Source organism: Salvelinus fontinalis, chromosome 13 (genome assembly GCF_029448725.1).
Source record: "Salvelinus fontinalis isolate EN_2023a chromosome 13, ASM2944872v1, whole genome shotgun sequence".
NCBI classification, from domain to species: domain Eukaryota; kingdom Metazoa; phylum Chordata; class Actinopteri; order Salmoniformes; family Salmonidae; genus Salvelinus; species Salvelinus fontinalis.
In genome coordinates this window covers 30,118,886-30,139,533 of record NC_074677.1, presented here as the reverse complement: position 1 = coordinate 30,139,533, position 20,648 = coordinate 30,118,886, and the positions used below count along the sequence as shown (strand labels likewise).

The 20,648-nt window shown below is 41.2% G+C and overlaps 1 protein-coding gene across 11 annotated transcripts in view; it reads left to right on the top strand.

Moving 5' to 3' along the window:
* The window catches only part of LOC129868403 (E3 ubiquitin-protein ligase TTC3-like), a 67,810-nt gene that overhangs the window by 8,882 nt on the left and 38,280 nt on the right, over positions 1–20,648 (top strand). For 10 of the 11 annotated variants that reach the window (XR_008761759.1, XM_055942355.1, XM_055942356.1 and 7 more), the window contains exons 7-14: positions 3,961–4,093; positions 5,922–6,007; positions 9,979–10,073; positions 15,364–15,426; positions 15,532–15,586; positions 15,916–16,102; positions 18,137–18,182; positions 18,287–18,392. Coding sequence is in view for 10 of the 11 variants with exons in the window: in XM_055942355.1 (XP_055798330.1) it covers positions 3,961–4,093; positions 5,922–6,007; positions 9,979–10,073; positions 15,364–15,426; positions 15,532–15,586; positions 15,916–16,102; positions 18,137–18,182; positions 18,287–18,392 (771 nt within the window). In the remaining variant the exon portion in view is untranslated. The remainder of the gene's footprint in view (positions 1–3,960; positions 4,094–5,921; positions 6,008–9,978; positions 10,074–15,363; positions 15,427–15,531; positions 15,587–15,915; positions 16,103–18,136; positions 18,183–18,286; positions 18,393–20,648) is intronic. The other variant, XM_055942361.1, reaches the window with a different exon arrangement.

The window sequence follows — 20,648 nt, the reverse complement described above, 5'->3', positions numbered from 1 at the left end:
TCTATATTGAAGATTGAAAAAGAATTTGGTGCATTTTTCCCCATATTCCATCCAGTTCGCTTTATTTTTATAATATATTACACTGGATCTTTCTTGAATAAGTTCCTCCATTTCTTTTTGTTTTTCCTCTAACTTATTCTGTGCCTCTATGGTACCGTTTTTATTGTTATCTAACTGTACTGTTAGTCCTTCAATTTCCTTTGTTAATATGGACTCTTTTGATCGAAATTGCTTTTATTTTATAGATGAGTACTGAATTGCATGGCCTCTAAAGGCACACTTAAAAGTGTCCTATACAATATGGGGATCTGCTGTACCTATGTTATGTCTAAAAAAGTCAGTTATAAATTCTTCTGTCCTAGTTCTAAACAATTTATCATCTAGTAGGCTTTGATTAAATTTCCAATATCCTCGCCCACGTGGAAATTCTGTAAGAGTAATATATATGCCAATTATGTGATGGTCCGACCGCATTCTGTCCGTATCAAACACTTTTTAACTTTTGGTGCCAGAGAGAATGATATAAGAAAGTAGTCAAGGCGACTAGCTTGATTAAGCCTCCGCCATGTATATCTCACTAGGTCAGGGTATTTAAGTCTCCATATATCCACTAATTCCAATATATCCATGACATTCCTGATTTCCTTAAGTGCCTGAGGGTGATAGTTTGTAGTGTGATTTCCTTTCCGGTCCATAGAGGTATTTAAGACCGTATTAAAATCTCCCACTATAATAATAGAGTCTAGTGTTGCTTGTAGAGTTGATACATTCTTATATATATTGTCAAAGAAGCTTGGATCATCATTATTCGGACCGTATAGGTTAATAAGCCATATATGTTTATTGTCCAATAACATATTTAAAATAATCCATCTACCTTGAGGATCTGTTTGGACAAGTTGCACATTTGGATTAAAGTTATTATTAATTAAAACCATCACCCCTTTTGAATTTCTTTGCCCATGGGAGAAATATATTTCGCCCCCCCAGTTCTTTTTCCACAAAACTTCATCTAGAACTGTTGAATGGGTTTCCTGTAAACAGTAGATATTATAATCCTTCTCTTTTAGCCAGGTAAATACTGATCGTCTTTTCTGATTATCTGCTAAGCCATTACAATTGTAACTGGCTATACTTATTTCACCACTTACCATAATGAGACACACCTTTCAATTATTTTTATCAAAATATATGTTTGTAAACGTCCTATTAAAAAGTAACATAATGATTGAGTGTCTATATAGTTGTACCATGACATTTGCATCTCCACTAAGCAAACATCCAATTGGTCCCCACTATTCCACCCGCCAAAAGCCCCCATCTCGAGTTGGGTTGTCACCCCAATGCCCGGCAGACCACCCCCGACCCCCCGCATCGCACAGCCCCGGACCGACTGGGATCCATCCTTCGAAAAGTGCACACAGCACCATCCACCGAACCGAAGCAGATCCATTGCCAAATGCATTTCCATCGCCCTCACCTCGATTTTTATTACATATTGCTGTGAATCATCCTCTATAGTCCCTAACATCTTTTACTTCTTCCTTCGCAACAGTTGCGGGATACACACATACACCCACACACATTCAGCCCTTACCCCCACACAACCATAAGCCCACCCTCTCAACAATTGCACTATCCCAGAGCCCAACTCAAGATGGGTCATGATTTACAAATGTACTTGCAGTTGCAGCTGCATGAGAAGGCCTGCAAGACCGTGCAAAAAATGAGCATAAATGTAGAGATTTATTTACCATTGTCACATCCTAGATGATGGAGGTCAAATGTACACCTTCTTCCTGAAACACCCACAATACGGTCATCCATTTTGACCATGTTCCGAAGCATCTCCATGCAGTCCGATTGGTTTCGTGCCACCAGGGCCACAATAATATACCCCCTCTCTGAATGTCCGAGTGTGACCCCCCTCCCCATGGGTTACTGCAGCTAGTGTTGCCAGCACTGCCACTGCCTGGGTGGGGGCACCCCACCGGAATCCACAACGGCTAGGTACAAGGTCATCAAGGTTCTCATTAGCAGCTTTGAGAATTTCCTTGTTTATTATGCTCTCCCTTTAGGGGGCTTTGGCTTTGCAGGACCAACCCTGCCAAGCAGGCTCAGAATCTTGAGGGGGCAGTGCTGCTCTTGGTCCCTGACCTCATTTTGGCTGCATACAGACCGCATACAGCATGCACATAAAACAGTTAGGGACTTCTCCTTAGTATCTGGGCCATTCATGTGGGTGTCTAGGGTATAGGGCCATGGACCGTACCATTAAAATAGGATAATAAATAATTAGATATAATTTATTTTAAAAATGTAGTTCCCCATGATAGGACAATAAATAAATAAATAAGATGTGTAATTCATTATAAAAGTATATCCATCATCTGAACAACATTGAAAGCCCTCTCATACCCGGCCCACAGCAATACACTGGCTCTGGGATATGCAACTATTTCATTACTCACTCACTCAACTTTCCAAACATAACAAATAAAAATAAACACACACCACACCATCCACACATACTGTGCCTTCTGTTTACTTAGTTTTTATCTTCACTATATAGAAATAGTGCTTGTGTTCAATTAATTATATGTGAAGATTTATAGGAAAGCTATATTTTGTATTGTATTGTTACAATCAGTAACCGGGCTTGAATTGTGTTTATTTTCCTCATCTATGAGAACTTTGTAATTTTTAAAATAACCATGGAGTAATCTTTGTGTCTCTGAACAACTGGTTATCAATATATAGTTTATCAATGACGAGAGCTACTCGTTTCGCTTTTAATCTATTTTCTTTGAAAATTGGATACAGAACTTTGCGCCGTTCTGCAATTTCTTTCGGAAACTGATCATTCATGCCAATTTTGGTCCCAGCAAGTCTTTTACCTAGGCTTTTAACCATTATTTTATCTTTAAATGAAGCAAATTTGGCAACGATTGGGCGTTCGTACCTCTGCCCTCTCTGTCCGAGGCGGTGTACACGTTCAAGTTGGATCTTATCGATAACTTTGCGCGGTATCTGAAGTGCTGCAAAAAGGAACTCTCTAACTACAGATTCAGGAACCTCTCCTTCTTTCTCTTGGATACCTGTAAGTACCAAATTCTCTCTCATGGATCTCGTTTGTATGTCCAGTAAGCATTCCTTCAGAACGTTGTTCTCCTTTTTAAATTCATTCATTTCGGTTTCAATCTTATTGACCGTCCCTTTTAGCGCGTGTGTTTCCTTCTCCAATGTCGCAGCTTTTTCATCACTCATCTCTAGGCTTGCTTTCAACTCTTTTATATCTTTACTAACTAATTCAAGTATACCCAGTTTGTCATTTATTGATTTTAACAGATCGGTTTCGACCTTTACCATTGCCGGTGTTGAGAATATTAGATCATCCGTGCCGGTTGAGGAGTCACGTTTTCGTTTTTGATTCGGTTCCCCTGTCTTATTCTCCGTCATGTTTGGGTGTTGCTTGTTTTCGTAATATTTGTCGATAAATGTCTCTAGTCTTAGGATTTGTTTTGTGTTATTATCCAGATTGAAGGTTATCACCCACCAGATTATTTAGTGCTAATATTTTAGTCTAATTTAGCAGATATTTCGAATATTATGTTTTATCTTGAGGTGCTCTACATAGCTTCGTTCAGTCCGCCATTACCTTTACGTTACCTTTACGTCCGCCGTCTCACCTGATCTTGCCTACTCCTAGTAAGTGGTTTTAATGGGCTTTCTTCACTCTGATTTTGTTTTGACCAAACCGACAAAGTATTCTTATTTGTAGAACTTTTCATATTTAACACTATCAAAATACCTTTTATAGCGGGTATTGTAGAACTTCATACCGGTATGTGGATCCATACCGGTATACCATAGAATACAATATATCGCCCAGCCCTAATTGTCTTATGACAATGGTAAGGACTAAATCAATGTTTTGTTGATTGGTAACTCTCTGGTTAGAATGTGCTGGAGGTCCTGGATGATGCGATATGCTGGCTGGAGCAGACAGGAGAGCCCCGCATCAAGCAGCAGGTTCAGGAGCTGGGCCCCAGAGGGAACTGCTTTGCTGCTCTTCAACTCATCTTCGCTGAGTGTAAGAACCACTGAGTCAGGCAGTGTCCTCCATTGCTGTTCATATGCTGATCTGATGATGTACTGTGACTGTTTGAGCATCAGACCAATGTGTTTTTATAGCCTTCTCTCACACAATATTAACCCATTGATGCCCAGGCAGGGTTTACTGGTAGGTAGCTTAGAGGGTTGAAAAGTACAACATGGTAGGTAGTAGAGGTATACCGATTATTGGAGGACAAAAAAAGCCGATACCAATTAATCGGCCGATTTATAAAAAAAAAAAATATATATATCATACACACATTTTTGTAATAATGACAATTGCAACAATACTGAATGAACAATGAACACTTATTTTAACTTAATATAATACATAAATACACACACAGCTCTGAAGTGACAATGATACTGAAGAGTCTGCTTAGGAGACAAATACTCTCAACTGTTTGAATAAAAATAGAGTTTAAGTTACCTGTGATGAACGTTGAAAACAAACTTTAATTTCTATATGCAGGAAATCGTATTTTAATAATGGGCATGGTAAGAATTGGCAACCAAAGTGCGAGTCATAATTCCCATGACACCTAGCAAAATCTGAAAAGCGGTTCCTTCATTTATTCCATAGGATATTTTTAGATTCACTTAAAATAAGGTCTGTGTTTCGTGTAGGCTTACATCACCGTGCCAATTTTATAACTGTAGATATCCATAGGACAAGGTAACTGCTCAATATTGGCTAAATATAAGTGAAGATAAAAAAAATTGTAGAGTGGATTTATGAAAATATGTTGACAAACGTTTCCTTATCCTAGTGAGATTTACACGGGTATCAAAACGTCGAGGCGGTTTAAGCCTGCACGAAACACAGACCTTATTTGAAGTAGATCAAGACATTCTCTATGGAAGACACGAACGGTAAAATAACGAAGGAACCCCTTTCAAATTCAGCCGCAAGTTATTACAGGAATTATAACGCGTCGACTATTTCTCTCTAAACCATATACCTTTGACTAATCCGGAAACTATCACCTTGAAAACAAAACGTTTATTCCGTTCCGTATTTTATCTAACGGGTGGCATCCATGAGTCTAAATATTCCTGTTACATTGCACAACCTTCAATGTTGTCATAATTACGTAAAGTTCTGGCAAATTAGTTTGAAAGAGCCAGGCGGCCCAAACTGTTGCATATACCCTGACTCGGCGTGCAATGAACGCAAGAGAAATGAAACAATTTCACCTGGTTAATATTGCCTGCTAAGCTGGATTTCTTTTAGCTAAATATGCAGGTTTAAAAATATATACTTGTGTATTGATTTTAAGAAAGGCATTGATGTTTATGGTTAAGTACACATTGGAGCAATGACAGTCATTGATTGATTGTTTTTTATAAGATAAGTTTAATGCTAGCTAGCAACTTACCTTAGCTTACTGCGTTCGCTAACAGGCAGGCTCCTCGTGGAGTGCAAGGTAATCAATGCAAGATTGGATCCCCCGAGCTGACAAGGTTAAAAATCTGTCGTTCTGCCCTTAAACGTTCCTAGGCCGTCATTGAAAATAAGAATGTGTTCTTAACTGACTTGCCTAGTTAAATAAAGATTAAATAAAGGTGTAAAAAAAATTAATAAAAATCGGTGCCCAAAAATACCGATTTCCGATTGTTATAAAAACTTGAAATCGGCCCCGATTTAATCGGCCATTCTGATTAATCGGTCGACCTCTAGTAGGTAGGTTAGAGGCTGAAAGGTTACTGGGCAATAAAATGTCACATGGTTTATCCTACTCTGGAAACTTGGTTAGCAGTGAATGTGTTCCAATATGAACATCATTAACCTCTTCTCTCATCAGATGCTCACTATACACAGGCCATGGGAGTCAGTAGAAAAAAATGTATGCGAGAGCTTGCACAGGGCCCCTGCCAATGGTTTATTGAGGTAAGAAGCCTGTATTTGATATTTTGTCATCCTTGAAGGGCCCAATGCCCTCCCCATAATATTATCTAAAGATATAAAGATGCTCACAATTGTAGTAATCTGTTTTAGAAGATGTACTGTCTTTTTGTAATGGACTAAGTTGATCTTTATGACTTACACTAGTAGATTGGCCCATGGGGGGGGGGGGGGGTCCAATCTGGCCCACGGGTGACTCTTTTTTTTAGAGAAACAAACTCAATATACTTTAAAATGACTATAATCAAAACTTTGTACATGTGATGGTGGATCTACAGTGCCTATAGAAAATCGACACACCCTTTAACTATTTTCACATTTTGCTACCTTAATTTCGTCCCTTTTTAGATTTAATTGTATGTTTTTCCTACAGATCTACATGAACTACTCCACATTTTCAAAGTGAAAAAGTTTTATAAAATGTTTTCATAATTGTCTCGCTGAAAAATAAAACTATCCCACGGTTAGATTTTCAGAATACTGAGGTGGGTTTTCCTGTATCATTTTACCTGGGCTTAGCTTCTTTCATATTTATTTTGTTCCTGAAACTCCCCAGTCCCTGCCCATAACATGTTGCTACCACAATACTTGAAATTAGAGTTCCACTTGTGTTGGATTGGATTTGATCCAACCCTGTAGTTTTTAATTTAGGCCAAAAAGTTTATGTATTTGCTGTGTTGTCCTGCAGTATTACTACCTCTACTACTTCTCTCTCCCGGATCCGGGATCCTCCTCATCAAAAAAGCTGACTAGCATAGCCTAGCGCCACAGGGATATCATATAATATAATTTCAAGAAATCACAAGTCCAATACAGCAAATGAAAGATAAACATCTTGTGAATCCAGCCATCATTTCCGATTTTTAAAATGTTTTACAGCAAACACTATATATTTATATTAGCTCACCACAATAGCCAAACACACAACTCCATGTTTTCACCATGTTTTCACCGCCAACATAGCTTTCACAAAACCCACAAATAGAGAGAAAATTAATCACTAACCTTTGAACAACTTCATCAGATGACAGTCATGTTATACAATACATTTATGTTTTGTTCGAAAATGTGCACATTTAGAGGTATAAATCGTAGTTTTACATTGCAGCCACCGTCACAAATAGCACCAAAACAGCCAGAATAATTAGAGAGCAACGTGAAATACATAAATACTCATCATAAAACATTTATGAAAAATACATGTTGTACAGCAAATGAAAGATAAACATCTTGTGAATCCAGACAATATTTCCGATAAAAAAAAAAAAGTGTTTCACAGCGAAAACACAATATATAGTTATATTAGCTCACCACAATAGCCGAACACACAACGCCATTTATTCACCGCCAACATAGCTTTCACAAAACCCACAAATAGAGATAAAATGAATCACTAACCTTTGAACAACTTCATCAGATGAGTCTTATAACATCATGTTATACAATACATTTATGTTTTGTTCGAAATGTGCATATTTAGAGGTACAAATCGTGGTTTTACATTGTGAATACGTAGCCATAATGCACCAAATTGTCCGGAGAAATTTTGGACAGTCACGTAATCTAACCAAAAAACTCATCATAAACATTACTAAAAAATACATGTTGTACAGCAAATGAAAGATACACTGGTTCTTAATGCAACCGCTGTGTTAGATTTAAAAAAATAACTTTAGTACAACGTACAGCATGCAATATTGTGAGACGGCGCCCAACAATTCTCCGCCTTGTTGGAGCCAACATAAACCACAAAAATACGAAATAACATCATAAATATTCTCTTACCTTTGATCTTCCATCAGAATGTTGTGCAAGGATTCCTAGTTCCAGAATAAATCGTTGTTTTGTTTTAGAATGTCCATTTCTTCTGTCGAATTAGCAACTTTGTCTAGCCATGTGGAGGGCACATGTCCAAGAACTCTTAGCGCATGGAATGAAAAATTCCAAAAGTCCCAATAAACGTTGAATAAACTGGTCAAACTCGGTTCAAAATCCAACTATATGATGTTTTTCTCATATGTATCCAATAAAATCCAAGCCGGGGCATTTCGTCGTGTATACCTAACTCATTTCAGAAGACAATGTGGGGTTCCCTGGTGCGCAGTTGAATACTGCCAATAGAGCGGACCTGTCACTCCAAAAGCTGTCATTCGGTCTCACATCAAGCTAGACACCCCATTCAACCTTCTACTGCCTGTTGACATCTAGTGGAAGGCGTATGAAGTGCATACAGATAAGCCAGTTGAAAAGGCAGGCCCTGACACAGTGCCCCATTTTCAGAATTTTCACTTCCTGTTTGGAAGTTTGCTGCCAAATGACTTCTGTTTTACTCACAGATATAACTAAAAAAAAAATTGAAACTTCAGAGTGTTTTCTATCCAATAGCAATAATAATATGCATATTGTATGATCTAGAACAGAGTACGACGCCGTGTAATTTGGTCACTATTTTTTTCCCAAAGTGAAAATAGCGCCCCCTATTAAGAAGTTTTAACAGCCTTGTTGCGAACAGAATGTTTTAGTGGATTTTTTTTAACACTGTTTCTTTTCACTTTGTCATCAAGGCCAGTAATATGGAGTGAATACAGTGTTGTTGATCCGTTTGTATTTTCAAGTATTGTGGTGGCAGCGTCATGTTATGGGTATGCTTGTCACCGGCAGGGACTGTTGTGATTGTTAGGATGAAAAGAGCAAAGACCAGGTAAAAAGGGGGGTGTAAACTTATCCAATTATGGTATTTCAGTTTAAAAAAATGTAAAGTGATTTTTTTTTTTTTTTTTTTTTTGTGTTTAGGTCTATGGGGAAATAATCTAATGTAATCCCTTTTAGATTTAATTTTAAGGCTGTAAAAAGTCAAGGGGTGTAGACTTTCTATAGGCACTCATTCATAATTTTAGATTTTTTTGACTGTGTCCAGCTTGCTAATAATCAGCTAAATGAAAGCTAACCTCTTTGGTGTTAAGTCCCCAATATAGTGAACTTTGAGCAGTTCTGGACTGGTTCAGACTGACATTTTGGTGTACAAAGCGCTCCGTGAATGTTATAGGGTCCAGTGCCTTATAGTGCCAGAAAGCCCCATCTGTCCGCTCTTCGCTGCCACTCTGTTGGCGGAGCTGACCTTGAAGTGTCAGGTTTCCCACCCAACGTTTGCGTAGGGAGTGATGTCACATTTTCTGGCCTATCCAGGAAAAGAATCGATTTGCTCCCTCTGAGCGGCGGAGCCCAGCCTGGGAGACGGCATATGAAAGGGGACAGTCTAGCGACTCCCAACAGTTGTGGTTTCATTGCTGTGATGTTCTCAGCTGGGGACGAAATGAATTTGTGCGTAAAGCTGAAGTAACCAATCTGCAGCACGTATAATGGTGTCTGCGTCGCTCAGAGGAGGCTTGGCAGAAAATGCTCTTGTCAGTTTATATGAAATGGGGGCTGAAATTGTCACTAAATATGATCATAAAGGCAATATAGTAAGTTGTTTATCATTTGGTTGTTGCTATATTTAGAAAGCATTTGTCATATTCCACTTTTGAATAGATTTAAATATATATTTAAATATTTTCATATTTTTAGTATGTACTTGAGTTTGTCCTCAAGTGAGTAAACCTCAGCAATTGTGTAACTATTTTCACCAGAAAGGTGAGGTCCAGTCCTTTCCAGAACTGTGCAGATTTAATAATTATTGTTTATGGCCATCTCCATTTAGGGGGAAATCTGTTTTGCATGATCATTCAGTCAGGGGGCATCAAATTCCGAAATTGATGGGCGAGAAAATGTTAACAATTTTCAGTACGGCCCTCCCTCCAGACCGCACTGAAGACCGACTGCGGCCCCCGGGGCAAAATTAGTTTGACACCCCTGATTTACACAAACCCTCCCCTGGATTTACCTTACATTTATTTAAGTTATGTTTTCTATTTCAATTTATTTTTTTAAGGTACTTTTTTTCCTTATTTCCTCAGAAAAGTGAAGAGATGAAGGCTAAAGGAAATGATCAGTTTCAGAAAAAGAAGTATGATGCAGCAGTCAAGTATTACTCAAAAGCCATCAAATATCAGTAAGTGCTATTTTTGTTTTAAAGGCCAAGTGCAATCAAATGTGATTGTCCTGTTTTTAAATATTTTTTTATATATATACACTGTTCAAAAAAATAAAGGGAACACTTAAACAACACAATGTAACTCCAAGTCAATCACACTTCTGTGAAATCAAACTGTCCACTTAGGAAGCAACACTGATTGACAATAAATTTCACATGCTGTTGTGCAAATGGAATAGACAAAAGGTGGAAATTATAGGCAATTAGCAAGACACCCCCAATAAAGGAGTGATTCTGCAGGTGGTGACCACAGACCACTTTTCAGTTCTTATGCTTCCTGGCTGATGTTTTGGTCACTTTTGAATGCTGGCGGTGCTCTCACTCTAGTGGTAGCATGAGACGGAGTCTACAACCCACACAAGTGGCTCAGGTAGTGCAGCTCATGCAGGATGGCACATCAATGCGAGCTGTGGCAAGAAGGTTTGCTGTGTCTGTCAGCGTAGTGTCCAGAGCATGGAGGCACTACCAGGAGACAGGCCAGTACATCAGGAGACGTGGAGGAAGCCGTAGGAGGGCAACAACCCAGCAGCAGGACCGCTACCTCCGCCTTTGTGCAAGGAGGGGCACTGCCAGAGCCCTGCAAAATGACCTCCAGCAGGCCACAAATGTGCAGGCCAATTTTCCTGGGACTCACTGTGCCATGGCCTCAGTGGACCTGCTCTGTCTTTGTGCCAAGGCAAGGCCACTGGGGCTTTTCGGGTGTCATTAGCATAACAATGGCTAACTGAGAACTAGGGCTGGGCAGTATTATTTTACTATATACCGGTATTTATGCACTGACCGGTTTGGGTTTTTATTTTACCTTCCATAACAGTATTTTAATGTTTGGTTTGTTAAATGTAATACGCTGTGTGTAACGTCCATTTTCATAGTTTACTCCGCTTCTCTCACTCACATGAATGGGCGAAGCATGAATAAAGATTATAGGGTCCCCTAGGAAACACTGAACATCACTTTGGCTTCTACCCTGTCACAATAACTCATCCATGCCATTTTTGTTCGTTGTCATTTCAAACAACACTGTATTCAAAGTGTCCACTATTATTTATATTCTAACTATAGAATTAGTTACAGTTCATGGCTCAGTGAAAGGCTGGTTGTGTTGATGTGAGCCATAATCATCCCAGACATACTGGACCCACTTTGCATACGCCCCAAAATACCCACAGATGACTCAATCTCTATTGCACTCTACACTGCCCTCACCAACCTGAATAAAAGGAATACCTATGTAAGAATGCTGTTAAATGACTACAGCTCAGCATTTGACACCATAGTCCCCTCCAAGCGCATCACCAAGTTCAGGACCCTGGAAATGAACACCTCCCTCTGCAAATCAAATCAAAGTTTATTTGTCACGTGCGCCGAATATAACAGGTGTAGACCTTACAGTGAAATGCTTACTTACAGGCTCTAACCAATAGTGTGAAAAAAAGGTGTGTAGATAAGTAAAGAAATAAAACAACAGTAAAAAGAACTTTGAAAATAACAGTAGCAAGGTTATATACAGACACCAGTTAGTCAGGCTTATTGAGGTAGTATGTACATGTAGGTATGGTTAAAGTGACTATGCATATATTTTATTTATTTATTTATTTATTTTACCGTTATTTTACCAGGTAAGTTGACTGGGAACACGTTCTCATTTGGAGCAACGACCTGGGGAATAGTTACAGGGGAGAGGAGGGGGATGAATGAGCCAATTGTAAACTGGGGATTATTAGGTGACCATGATGGTTTGAGGGCCAGATTGGGAATTTAGCCAGGACACCGGGGTTAACACCCCTACTCTTATGATAAGTGCCTTCGGATCTTTAATGACCTCAGAGAGTCAGGACACCCCTTTAACGTCCCATCCGAAAGACGGCACCCTACACAGGGCAGTGTCCCCAATCACTGCCCTGGGGCATTGGGATATTTTTTAGACCAGAGGAAAGAGTGCCTCCTACTGGCCCTCCAACACCACTTCCAGCAGCATCTGGTCTCCCATCCAGGGACTGACCAGGACCAACCCTGCTTAGCTTCAGAAGCAAGCCAGTAGTGGTATGCAGGGTGGTATGCTGCTGAATGATGATGAACAGAGAGTAGCAGTAGCGTAAAAAGAGGGGTTGGCGGGCGGTGGGACACAATGCACATAGCCCGGTTTGCCAATGTGTGAGAGCACTGGTTGGTCGGGCCAATTGTGGTAGTATGTACATGAATGTATAGTTAAAGTGACTATGCATATATGATGAACAGAGAGTAGCAGCAGCGTAAAAGAGGGGTCGGGGGGGGGAGGCACAATGCAAATAGTCCGGGTAACCATATGGTTACCTGTTCAGGAGTCTTATGGCTTGTGGGTAAAAACTGTTGAGAATCCTTTTTGTCCTAGACTTGGCACTCCGGTACCGCTTGCCATGCGGTAGTAGAGAGAACAGTATGACTGGGGTGGCTGGGGTCTTTGACAATTTTTAGGCCCTTCTTCTGACACCGCCTGGTATAGGATGTCCTGGATGGCGGGCAGCTTTGCCCCAGTGATGTACTGGGCCGTACGCACTACCCTCTGTAGTGCCTTGCGGTCGGAGGCCAAGCAATTGCTGTACCAGGCAGTGATGCAACTGGTCAGGATGCTCTCGATGTTGCAGCTGTAGAACCTTTTGAGGATCTCAGGACCCATGCCAAATCTTTTCAGTTCCCTGAGGGGGAATAGGCTTTGTCGTGCCCTCTTCACGACTGTCTTGGTGTGTTTGGAGCATGATAGTTTGTTGTTGATGTGTACACCAAGGAACTTGAAGCTCTCAACCTGCTCCACTACAGCCTCGCCGATGAGAATGGGCGCGTGCTCGGTGCTCCTTTTCCTGTAGTCCACAATCATCTCCTTAGTCTTGGATACTTTGAGGTATAGGTTGTTATTCTGGCACTACCCGGCCAGGTCTCTGTCCTCCTCCTTATAGGCTGTCTCGTCGTTGTCGGTGATCAGGCCTACCACTGTTGTGTCGTCTGCAAACTTAATGGTGTTGGAGTCGTGCCGGGCCATGCAGTCGTGGGTGAACAGGGAGTACAGGAGGGGACTGAGCACGCACCCCTGGGGAGCTCCAGTGTTGAGGATCAGCGTGGCAGATGTGTTGCTACCTACCCTCACCACCTGGGGGCAGCCTGTCAGGAAGTCCAGGATCCAGTTGCAGAGGGAGTTGTTTAGTCCCCGGTTCCTTAGCTTAGTGATGAGCTTTGAGGGTACTATGGTGTTGAACGCTGAGCTGTGCATCATCTGTGGATCTGTTTGGGCGGTATGCAAACTGGAGTGGGTCAAGGGTTGCTGGGATAATGGTGTTAATGTGAGCCATTACCAGCCTTTCAAAGCACTTCATGGCTACGGACGAGTGCTACGGGTCTGTGTCATTTAGGCAGGTTGCCTTTGTGTTCTTGGGCACAGGGACTATGGTGGTCTGCTTGAAACATGTTGGTATTACAGACATGTTGAAAATGTCAGTGAAGACACCTGCCAGTTGGTCAGCACATGCCCGGAGCACACGTCCTGGTAATCCGTCTGGCCCCACAGCCTTGTGTATGTTGACCTGTTTGAAGGTCTTACTCACGTCGGCTACGGGGTGCGTGATAACACAGTCGTCCGGAACAGCTGATGCTCTCATGCATGCCTCAGTGTTGCTTGCCTCGAAGCGAGCATAGAAGTGATTTAGCTCATCTGGTAGGCTCGTGTCACTAGGCAGCTCACGGCTGTGCTTCCCTTTGTAGTCTTTAATAGTTTGCAAGCCCTGCCACATCCGATGAGCGTCGGAGCCGGTGTAGTTTGATTCAATCTTAGCCCTGTATTGACGCTTTGCCTGTTTGATGGTTCATCGCAGGGCATAGTGGGATTTCTTGTAAGCTTCCGGGTTAGAGTCTGGTTGGGGTATGTACATACAGTCACTGTGGGGACGACGTCCTCGATGCACTTATTGATAACGCCAGTGACTGATGTGGTGTATTCCTCAATGTTATCGGAAGAATCCCGGAACATGTTCCAGTTTGTGATAGCAAAACAGTCCTGTAGTTTAGCATCTGCTTCATCTGACCACTTTTTTATAGACCTGGTGCTTCTTGCTTTAAATTTTGCTTGTAAGCAGGAATCAGGAGGATAGAGTTGTGATCAGATTTACCAAATGAAAGGCGAGGGAGAGCTTTGAACGGATCTCTGTGTGTGGAGTACAGGTTATCTAGAATTTTTTTCCCTCCGGTTTCACATTTAACATGTTGATAGAAACACCTTTCATCCAAGCTACTCAATACTGCCCCTGCAGCCATAAGAAGTTAAGGACAAAGTCATGGTATTGGAGTGGCCATCATAAAGCCCTGACCTCAATCCTATAGAACATTTCTGGGCAGAACTGAAAAAGCATGTGCGAACAAGGAAGCCTACAAACCCAACTCAGTTACACCAGCTCTGTCAGGAGGAATGGGCCAAAATTGACCCAACTTATTGTGGGAAGCTTGTGGAAGGCTACCCAAAACGTTTGACCCAAGTGAAACAATTTAAAGGCAATGCTACCAAATACTAATTGAGTGTATGTAAACTTCTGACCCACTGGGAGTGTGATGAAAGAAATAAAAGCTGAAATAAATAATTCTCTACTATTATTCTGACATTTCACATTCTTAAAATAAAGTGGTGATCCTAACTGACCTAAGACAGGGAATTTTTGCTAGTATTAAATGTCAGGAATTGTGGAAAACGGAGTTTACATTTATTTGGCTAAGTTGTATGTAAACTTCTGACTTCAACTGTATATGTACATAGCTACCTCAATTACCCCTGTACAGTGACTCGGTACTGGTACTTCCTGTATATAGCCATGTTATTGTTATTCACCGACTCTTTATACATCATTACTATTTCTATTTGTATTATCTAGAATTTTTGGAAAAGTACCTGTAACTTGGCCTTTCACTGTTAGTCTACGAAGCATTTGACCCAATATAATATCATTTGGATTTGACAGTCGAAAAGCAGTAGTATGTGTTATTGACCTTGGTGTTAAGGTACCTTTTGACTTCAACGTGTCCTGTGACTAACACCCTTCCTGCTGAGTGTCAATTAATGGCACCATAAATGTCTCTGAAGTGTAATTCACTTTTGGACAACCTATCACCACCATCTTTCCCATTTGGTCTGTGAAAATAGGCCAGAATTGCATAGTTTGTCTACTTCTAAACAATTATATTTTTTGTTGAATGAATTATTTGATAACATAATCCTATCTATTTTTTTCAGCCCTGAAAACCACATTATCTATGGGAACAGAGCTCTTTGCTATATTCGTAGTGAAAAATATCTGTAAGTCCTTCACAAACTATAAACAAACCTGTTTTGTATAGGAGTCTGTTACACAGACCTGTTAAGCATGTTTAATGATCAATGGCATAACTTTTATTGTTGCAGAAAAGCTGTTGGTGATGGAAAACGAGCCACTTTGATACAACCAGAGTGGGCAAAGGTAAGCTATTCTCCCACAGCCAGGTCTGAATTTCTAATGAGATTTCCCTCATTTGCTTCTTAAGGTTTATCAGAAACCCTCTGATGGTGGTGAAATGAATACATTTTGATTGACTGACAAGCTATCTAGTTATATTGCTCAGAAATGGAAACTATTATCAGTGTGGAAATGTTTCATGAGGCATGAAATGTCTTAACATTTTTGTAGAAAAGTTTCCTTATGTGGAGTGGTTGCAATGGTATGCTAATGCTCAAAGTACCAACATTCCTAAATTATGATGATAATGTCTGTGTCGGTGAATGATGTGATTTTCCTCTCCTGTGTGGCAGGGTCACTACCGGTACTGTGAGGCGATGTTTCTCCTTGGGGAACACAAGCAGGCAATGGCGGCCAATGAGTGGGCCCAGACTCTGTGCAAGGCTGACCCAGAAGGCATGAAGGACCTGCTGCAGCAACATGCCAAGTTCAACATAGAGATGGAGGAGAGCAAATGCCTCAGGGAAGAGGAGAGCAAAGGTAACAGGGAAACTCTCCCGCAGTCTTTATGCTTACACATAGAGGACCCAAGTGACCAACCTGAGTGCAGTTGTTTGGTCAATTTTGGACCCTTCTAAACTCAGCAAAAAAAGAAACGTCCTCTCACTGTCAACTGTGTTTATTTTCAGCAAACGTAACGTGTAAATATTTGAATGAACATAACAACATTCAACAATATAGACATAAACTAAACAAGTTTCACAGACATGTGACTAACAGAAATGGAATGATGTGTCTCTGAACAAAGGGAGGTCAAAGTCAAAAGTAACAGTCAGTATCTGGTGTGGCCACCAGCTGCATTAAGTACTGCAGTGAATCTCCTCCTCTTGGACTGCACCAGATTTGCCAGTTCTTGCTGTGAGATGTTACCCCACTCTTCCACCAAGACACCTGCAAGTTCCCGGACATTTCTGGGGGGAGTGGCTCTAGCCCTCACCCTCCGATCCAACAGGTCCCAGACGTGCTCAATGGGATTGAGATCCGGGCTCTTCGCTGGCCATGGCAGAACAATGACATTCCTGTCTTGCAGGAAATCACGCACAGAACGAGCAGTATGGCTGGTGGCATGGTCATGCTGGAGGGTCATGTCAGGATGAGCCTGCAGGAAGGGTACCACATGAGGGAGGAGGCGGTCTTCCCTGTAACTCACAGCGTTGAGATTGCCTGCAATGACAACAATGATGCTGTGACACCGCCCCAGACCACGACGGACGCTCCACCTCCAAATCGATCCTACTCTAGAGTACAGGCCTCGGTGTAACGCTCATTCGACGATCCGACCATCACCCCTGGTGAGACAAAACCGCGACTCGTCAGTGAAGAGCACTTTTTGCCAGTCCTGTCTGGTCCAGAGACGGTGGGTTTGTGCCCATAGGCGACGTTGTTGCCGGTGATATCTGGTGAGGACCTGCCTTACAATAGGCTTACAAGCCCTCAGTCCAGTCTCTCTCAGCCTATTGCAGACAGTCTGAGCACTGATGGAGGGGTTGTGCCTTCCTGGTGTAACTCGGGCAGTTGTTGCCATCCTGTACCTGTCCTGCAGGTGTGATGTTCGGATGTACCGAACCTGTGCAGGTGTTACACGTGGTCTGCCACTGCGAGGACGATCAGCTGTCCATCCTCTCTCCCTGTAGCGCTGTCTTAGGGGTCTCACAGTACAGACATTGCAATTTATTTCCGTGGCCACATCTGCAGTCCTCATGCCTCCTTGCAGCATGCCTAAGGCACGTTCACGCAGATGAGCAGGGACCCTGGGCATCTTTCTTTTGTTGTTTTTCAGAGTCAGTAGAAAGGCCTCTTTAGTGTCCTAAGTTTTCATAACTGTGACCTTAATTGCCTACCGTCTGTAAGCTGTTAGTGTCTTAACGACAGTTCCACAGGTGTTCATTAATTGTTTATGGTTCATTGAACAAGCATGGGAAACAGTTTAAACCCTTTACAATGAAGATCTGTAAAGTTATTTGGATTTTTACGAATTATCTTTGAAAGACAGGGTCCTGAAAAAGGGACACTTCATTTTTTGCTGAGTTTAGAAGAGCCTTCATGCGAAGACTGCAGCACCTTTTGTCATGAGACAGAAGCACCTCTGCCATATGTTGAGTGGCCATAAATTGTGATCATAACCAATAGTAAAAAGTGAGAGTGGCTAATCCTAACCCTACCCAGAGGGTGCCTCTATATCAAGAAGACATGAAAAATGTAAGTTCCTTTGGGGAGCTATGGAGAAGAAATGTCTGTTTAGGTTGTGGTCAAACGGCGGTTGCCAACCTTGTTAGTTACAATGGCATGCCATTGGTTTACAGTATGTATTTCCTTCCATTGCTCTTGTAATCAGAGTCGTGGGTAGGTTGTGCTTCCTTTACCAGCTTTGTTCCTTCTTCAAAACAGGTTTTCCTCTTAATTGTTCTAAGTTTAGAATTTGTTAGATCTCGTCTGGTTTTGCTAAATCATTCAATCCAAGTCTGTATAATGTGATTGTTTCTTTTCATGTATGCAAACTTTATTCATTTCTAGTTGGCAGTCCGAATAAAACTGCAGCTAAGAAAGTTTCAAGTAAAAGGTATGTACAGTAACTTACTCAGTGGTGTTTACAAACCAACTGTAATTATACATTTTGTGGATCATTTTGAATGTTTAACCATTGTGTTTTACTGATATCAATAGAACGGAGAGTACTACCAGAGCAGACACTACAGAGTCACGAAAACAGACCGCTAAATCCGCCAGTAAAGTTGAGCCTTCCACTAAAAGCACCGCTCCTGAGAACAAGGTCAGTTACTCAGACCTGGCCCTCAACTTTCACCACCCTAGTCTATGAATTACATTTAGGGTGTCCGCTTTTGTCCACAAAACAGTCCTTGCAAAGCGCAAACGGGACTTTTAAAAGATTCACTATGCAGAAATCGCTCCACCATTTCCTAGTTGCTAAAATCCTAATAGTTAGCATAATTTCAGTTTTTTTTAATATGACAAATCAATCAAGCACATTTGGGTGTGGTTTTTTTCTCGCCTGAGTAGCCTCGTTTCACTGTCAAAAATAAAATTAACCATCGTGTTCAGCAAAATAACACAATGTCAAATACAGATAGCCTTGTTAAATAATTAACATCCAATCACATTAACCGTTACTCTCTCGCGGGAGTTCCACTAACGGTCCGTATGTAGCCAAACGTAACTGCTGCTCATTCCGTTTGCTCAAAGAAAATTGATAAATAGTAAAAAAAATAAGGCCCACGTCTGTAGAGACACATAGCAGCTCTATTAGTAGTACTGCTACCTGTCGACGACACGTTCTGCTTCCACGAGCACATCCGATGCTAGTATCAGTAATTCTACATTTGTTGTTAGCCCAGCTAGCATGGACACTGACAGTTGTGAATCTGATGCTGCCAAAGAGCTACTGCCCCCTTACCCGGGAAAGCGCCCAACAACAAACTGGGACGTTGGACCATCGAAGAGGCACAAATATGATGAGAACTACATTTCTTTGGGGTTCACTTAAATTGGGAGTAGTACCTTTCCTCAGTCACAGTGTGTTTTATATGTGCAAAAGTACTGTCTCACAACTTGACGAAACCTTCACTCTTCTGCAGACATTTGGAAACAAAACAACATGACAATTTGAAAAATAAGCCACGAGTCTTTTGAGCAAGAATAAAGACTTTAGAGTAGTAAGAGAGAGATATATATATATATATACACAAACAGATTTTGCATGTTTTCCTACTTACAAAGCATGTAGAGGTCTGTAATTTTTATCATAGGTACACTTCAACTGTTTTTATAATTGAGAGACAAGCTTAGTTTTTTTTTTACTGACCATAATTTTCACTTGTCTGACCGCTTGCATGATGACAAATTTCTCCCATGCCTGGCCTATCTGGGTGATGTTTTTTCTCACCTGAATGATCTGAATCTAGGATTACATGGACTCTCGCAACTATATTCAATGTGCGGGACAAAATTGAGGCTATGATTAAGAAGTTGGAGCTCTACTGTCTGCATTAACAAGGACAACACACAGGTCTTTCCATCCATTGTATGCTTTTTTGTGTGCAAATGAACTCAAGCTTACGGACAATGTCAAATGTGATTTAGTGACGCACCTGAGTGTGCTGGGTGCGCAATTACGCAGGTACTTTCCCCGAAACGGACGACACGAACTGGATTTGTTATCCCTTTCATGCCCTGCCTCCAGTCCACTTACCGATATCTGAACAATAGAGCCTCATCGAAATTCCAACAAGCGGTTCTGTGAAAATGTAATTTAATCAGAAGCCACTGCCAGATTTCTGGATAGGGCTGCGCTCAGAGTTGGCAAATCGTGCTGTTAAGACACTGATACCCTTTGCAACCACGTACCTATGTGAGAGTGGTCAGCCCACACTAGCATGAAAACTAAATACAGGCACAGACTGTGTGGAAAATGATTTAAGACAGACTCAAATCCAACATTGCAGAGTTATGTGAATCCTTTCAAGCACACCTTCTCATTAATCTGTGGTGAGTTATTCACAACTTTTGATGAACAAATAAAGTTTTATATGTAAGATGGCTAAATAAAGAGCAAAATTATTGATTATTGTTGTTATTTGTTCCCTGGTCCTATAAGAGCTCTTTGTCACAACCCGGCTTGTGAGAAGTGACGAACTCACTCATTCTTATGTTTATTAAATGTATGGTGTGTGTGCAGGCTTACAATGATGGCAAAAAAAACATTTGAGAGTGCGCTTACCCAGGTGCTAGAGGTGGTACGCAGCTGGAGGTTGAATGTTTGAAGGGGTACAGGACTATAAAAGTTTGGGAACAACTGGTGTAGAGAATCATTGTACCATGACTGAAAATAACTTCTGGACATGAGAACAGCAATTACGTATCTCTAACTGGACAAAGATTTTTTTCTTTAATGAGGCTGATGCAAAGGATATACTGCTTTCCCGAAACCAGGCCCAAATCCCCTTCATTCACATGAAGAAAAGATGGAGATACCGGGGGCGGAGATTGGGGTGCCTTGTGAGAATTTGTC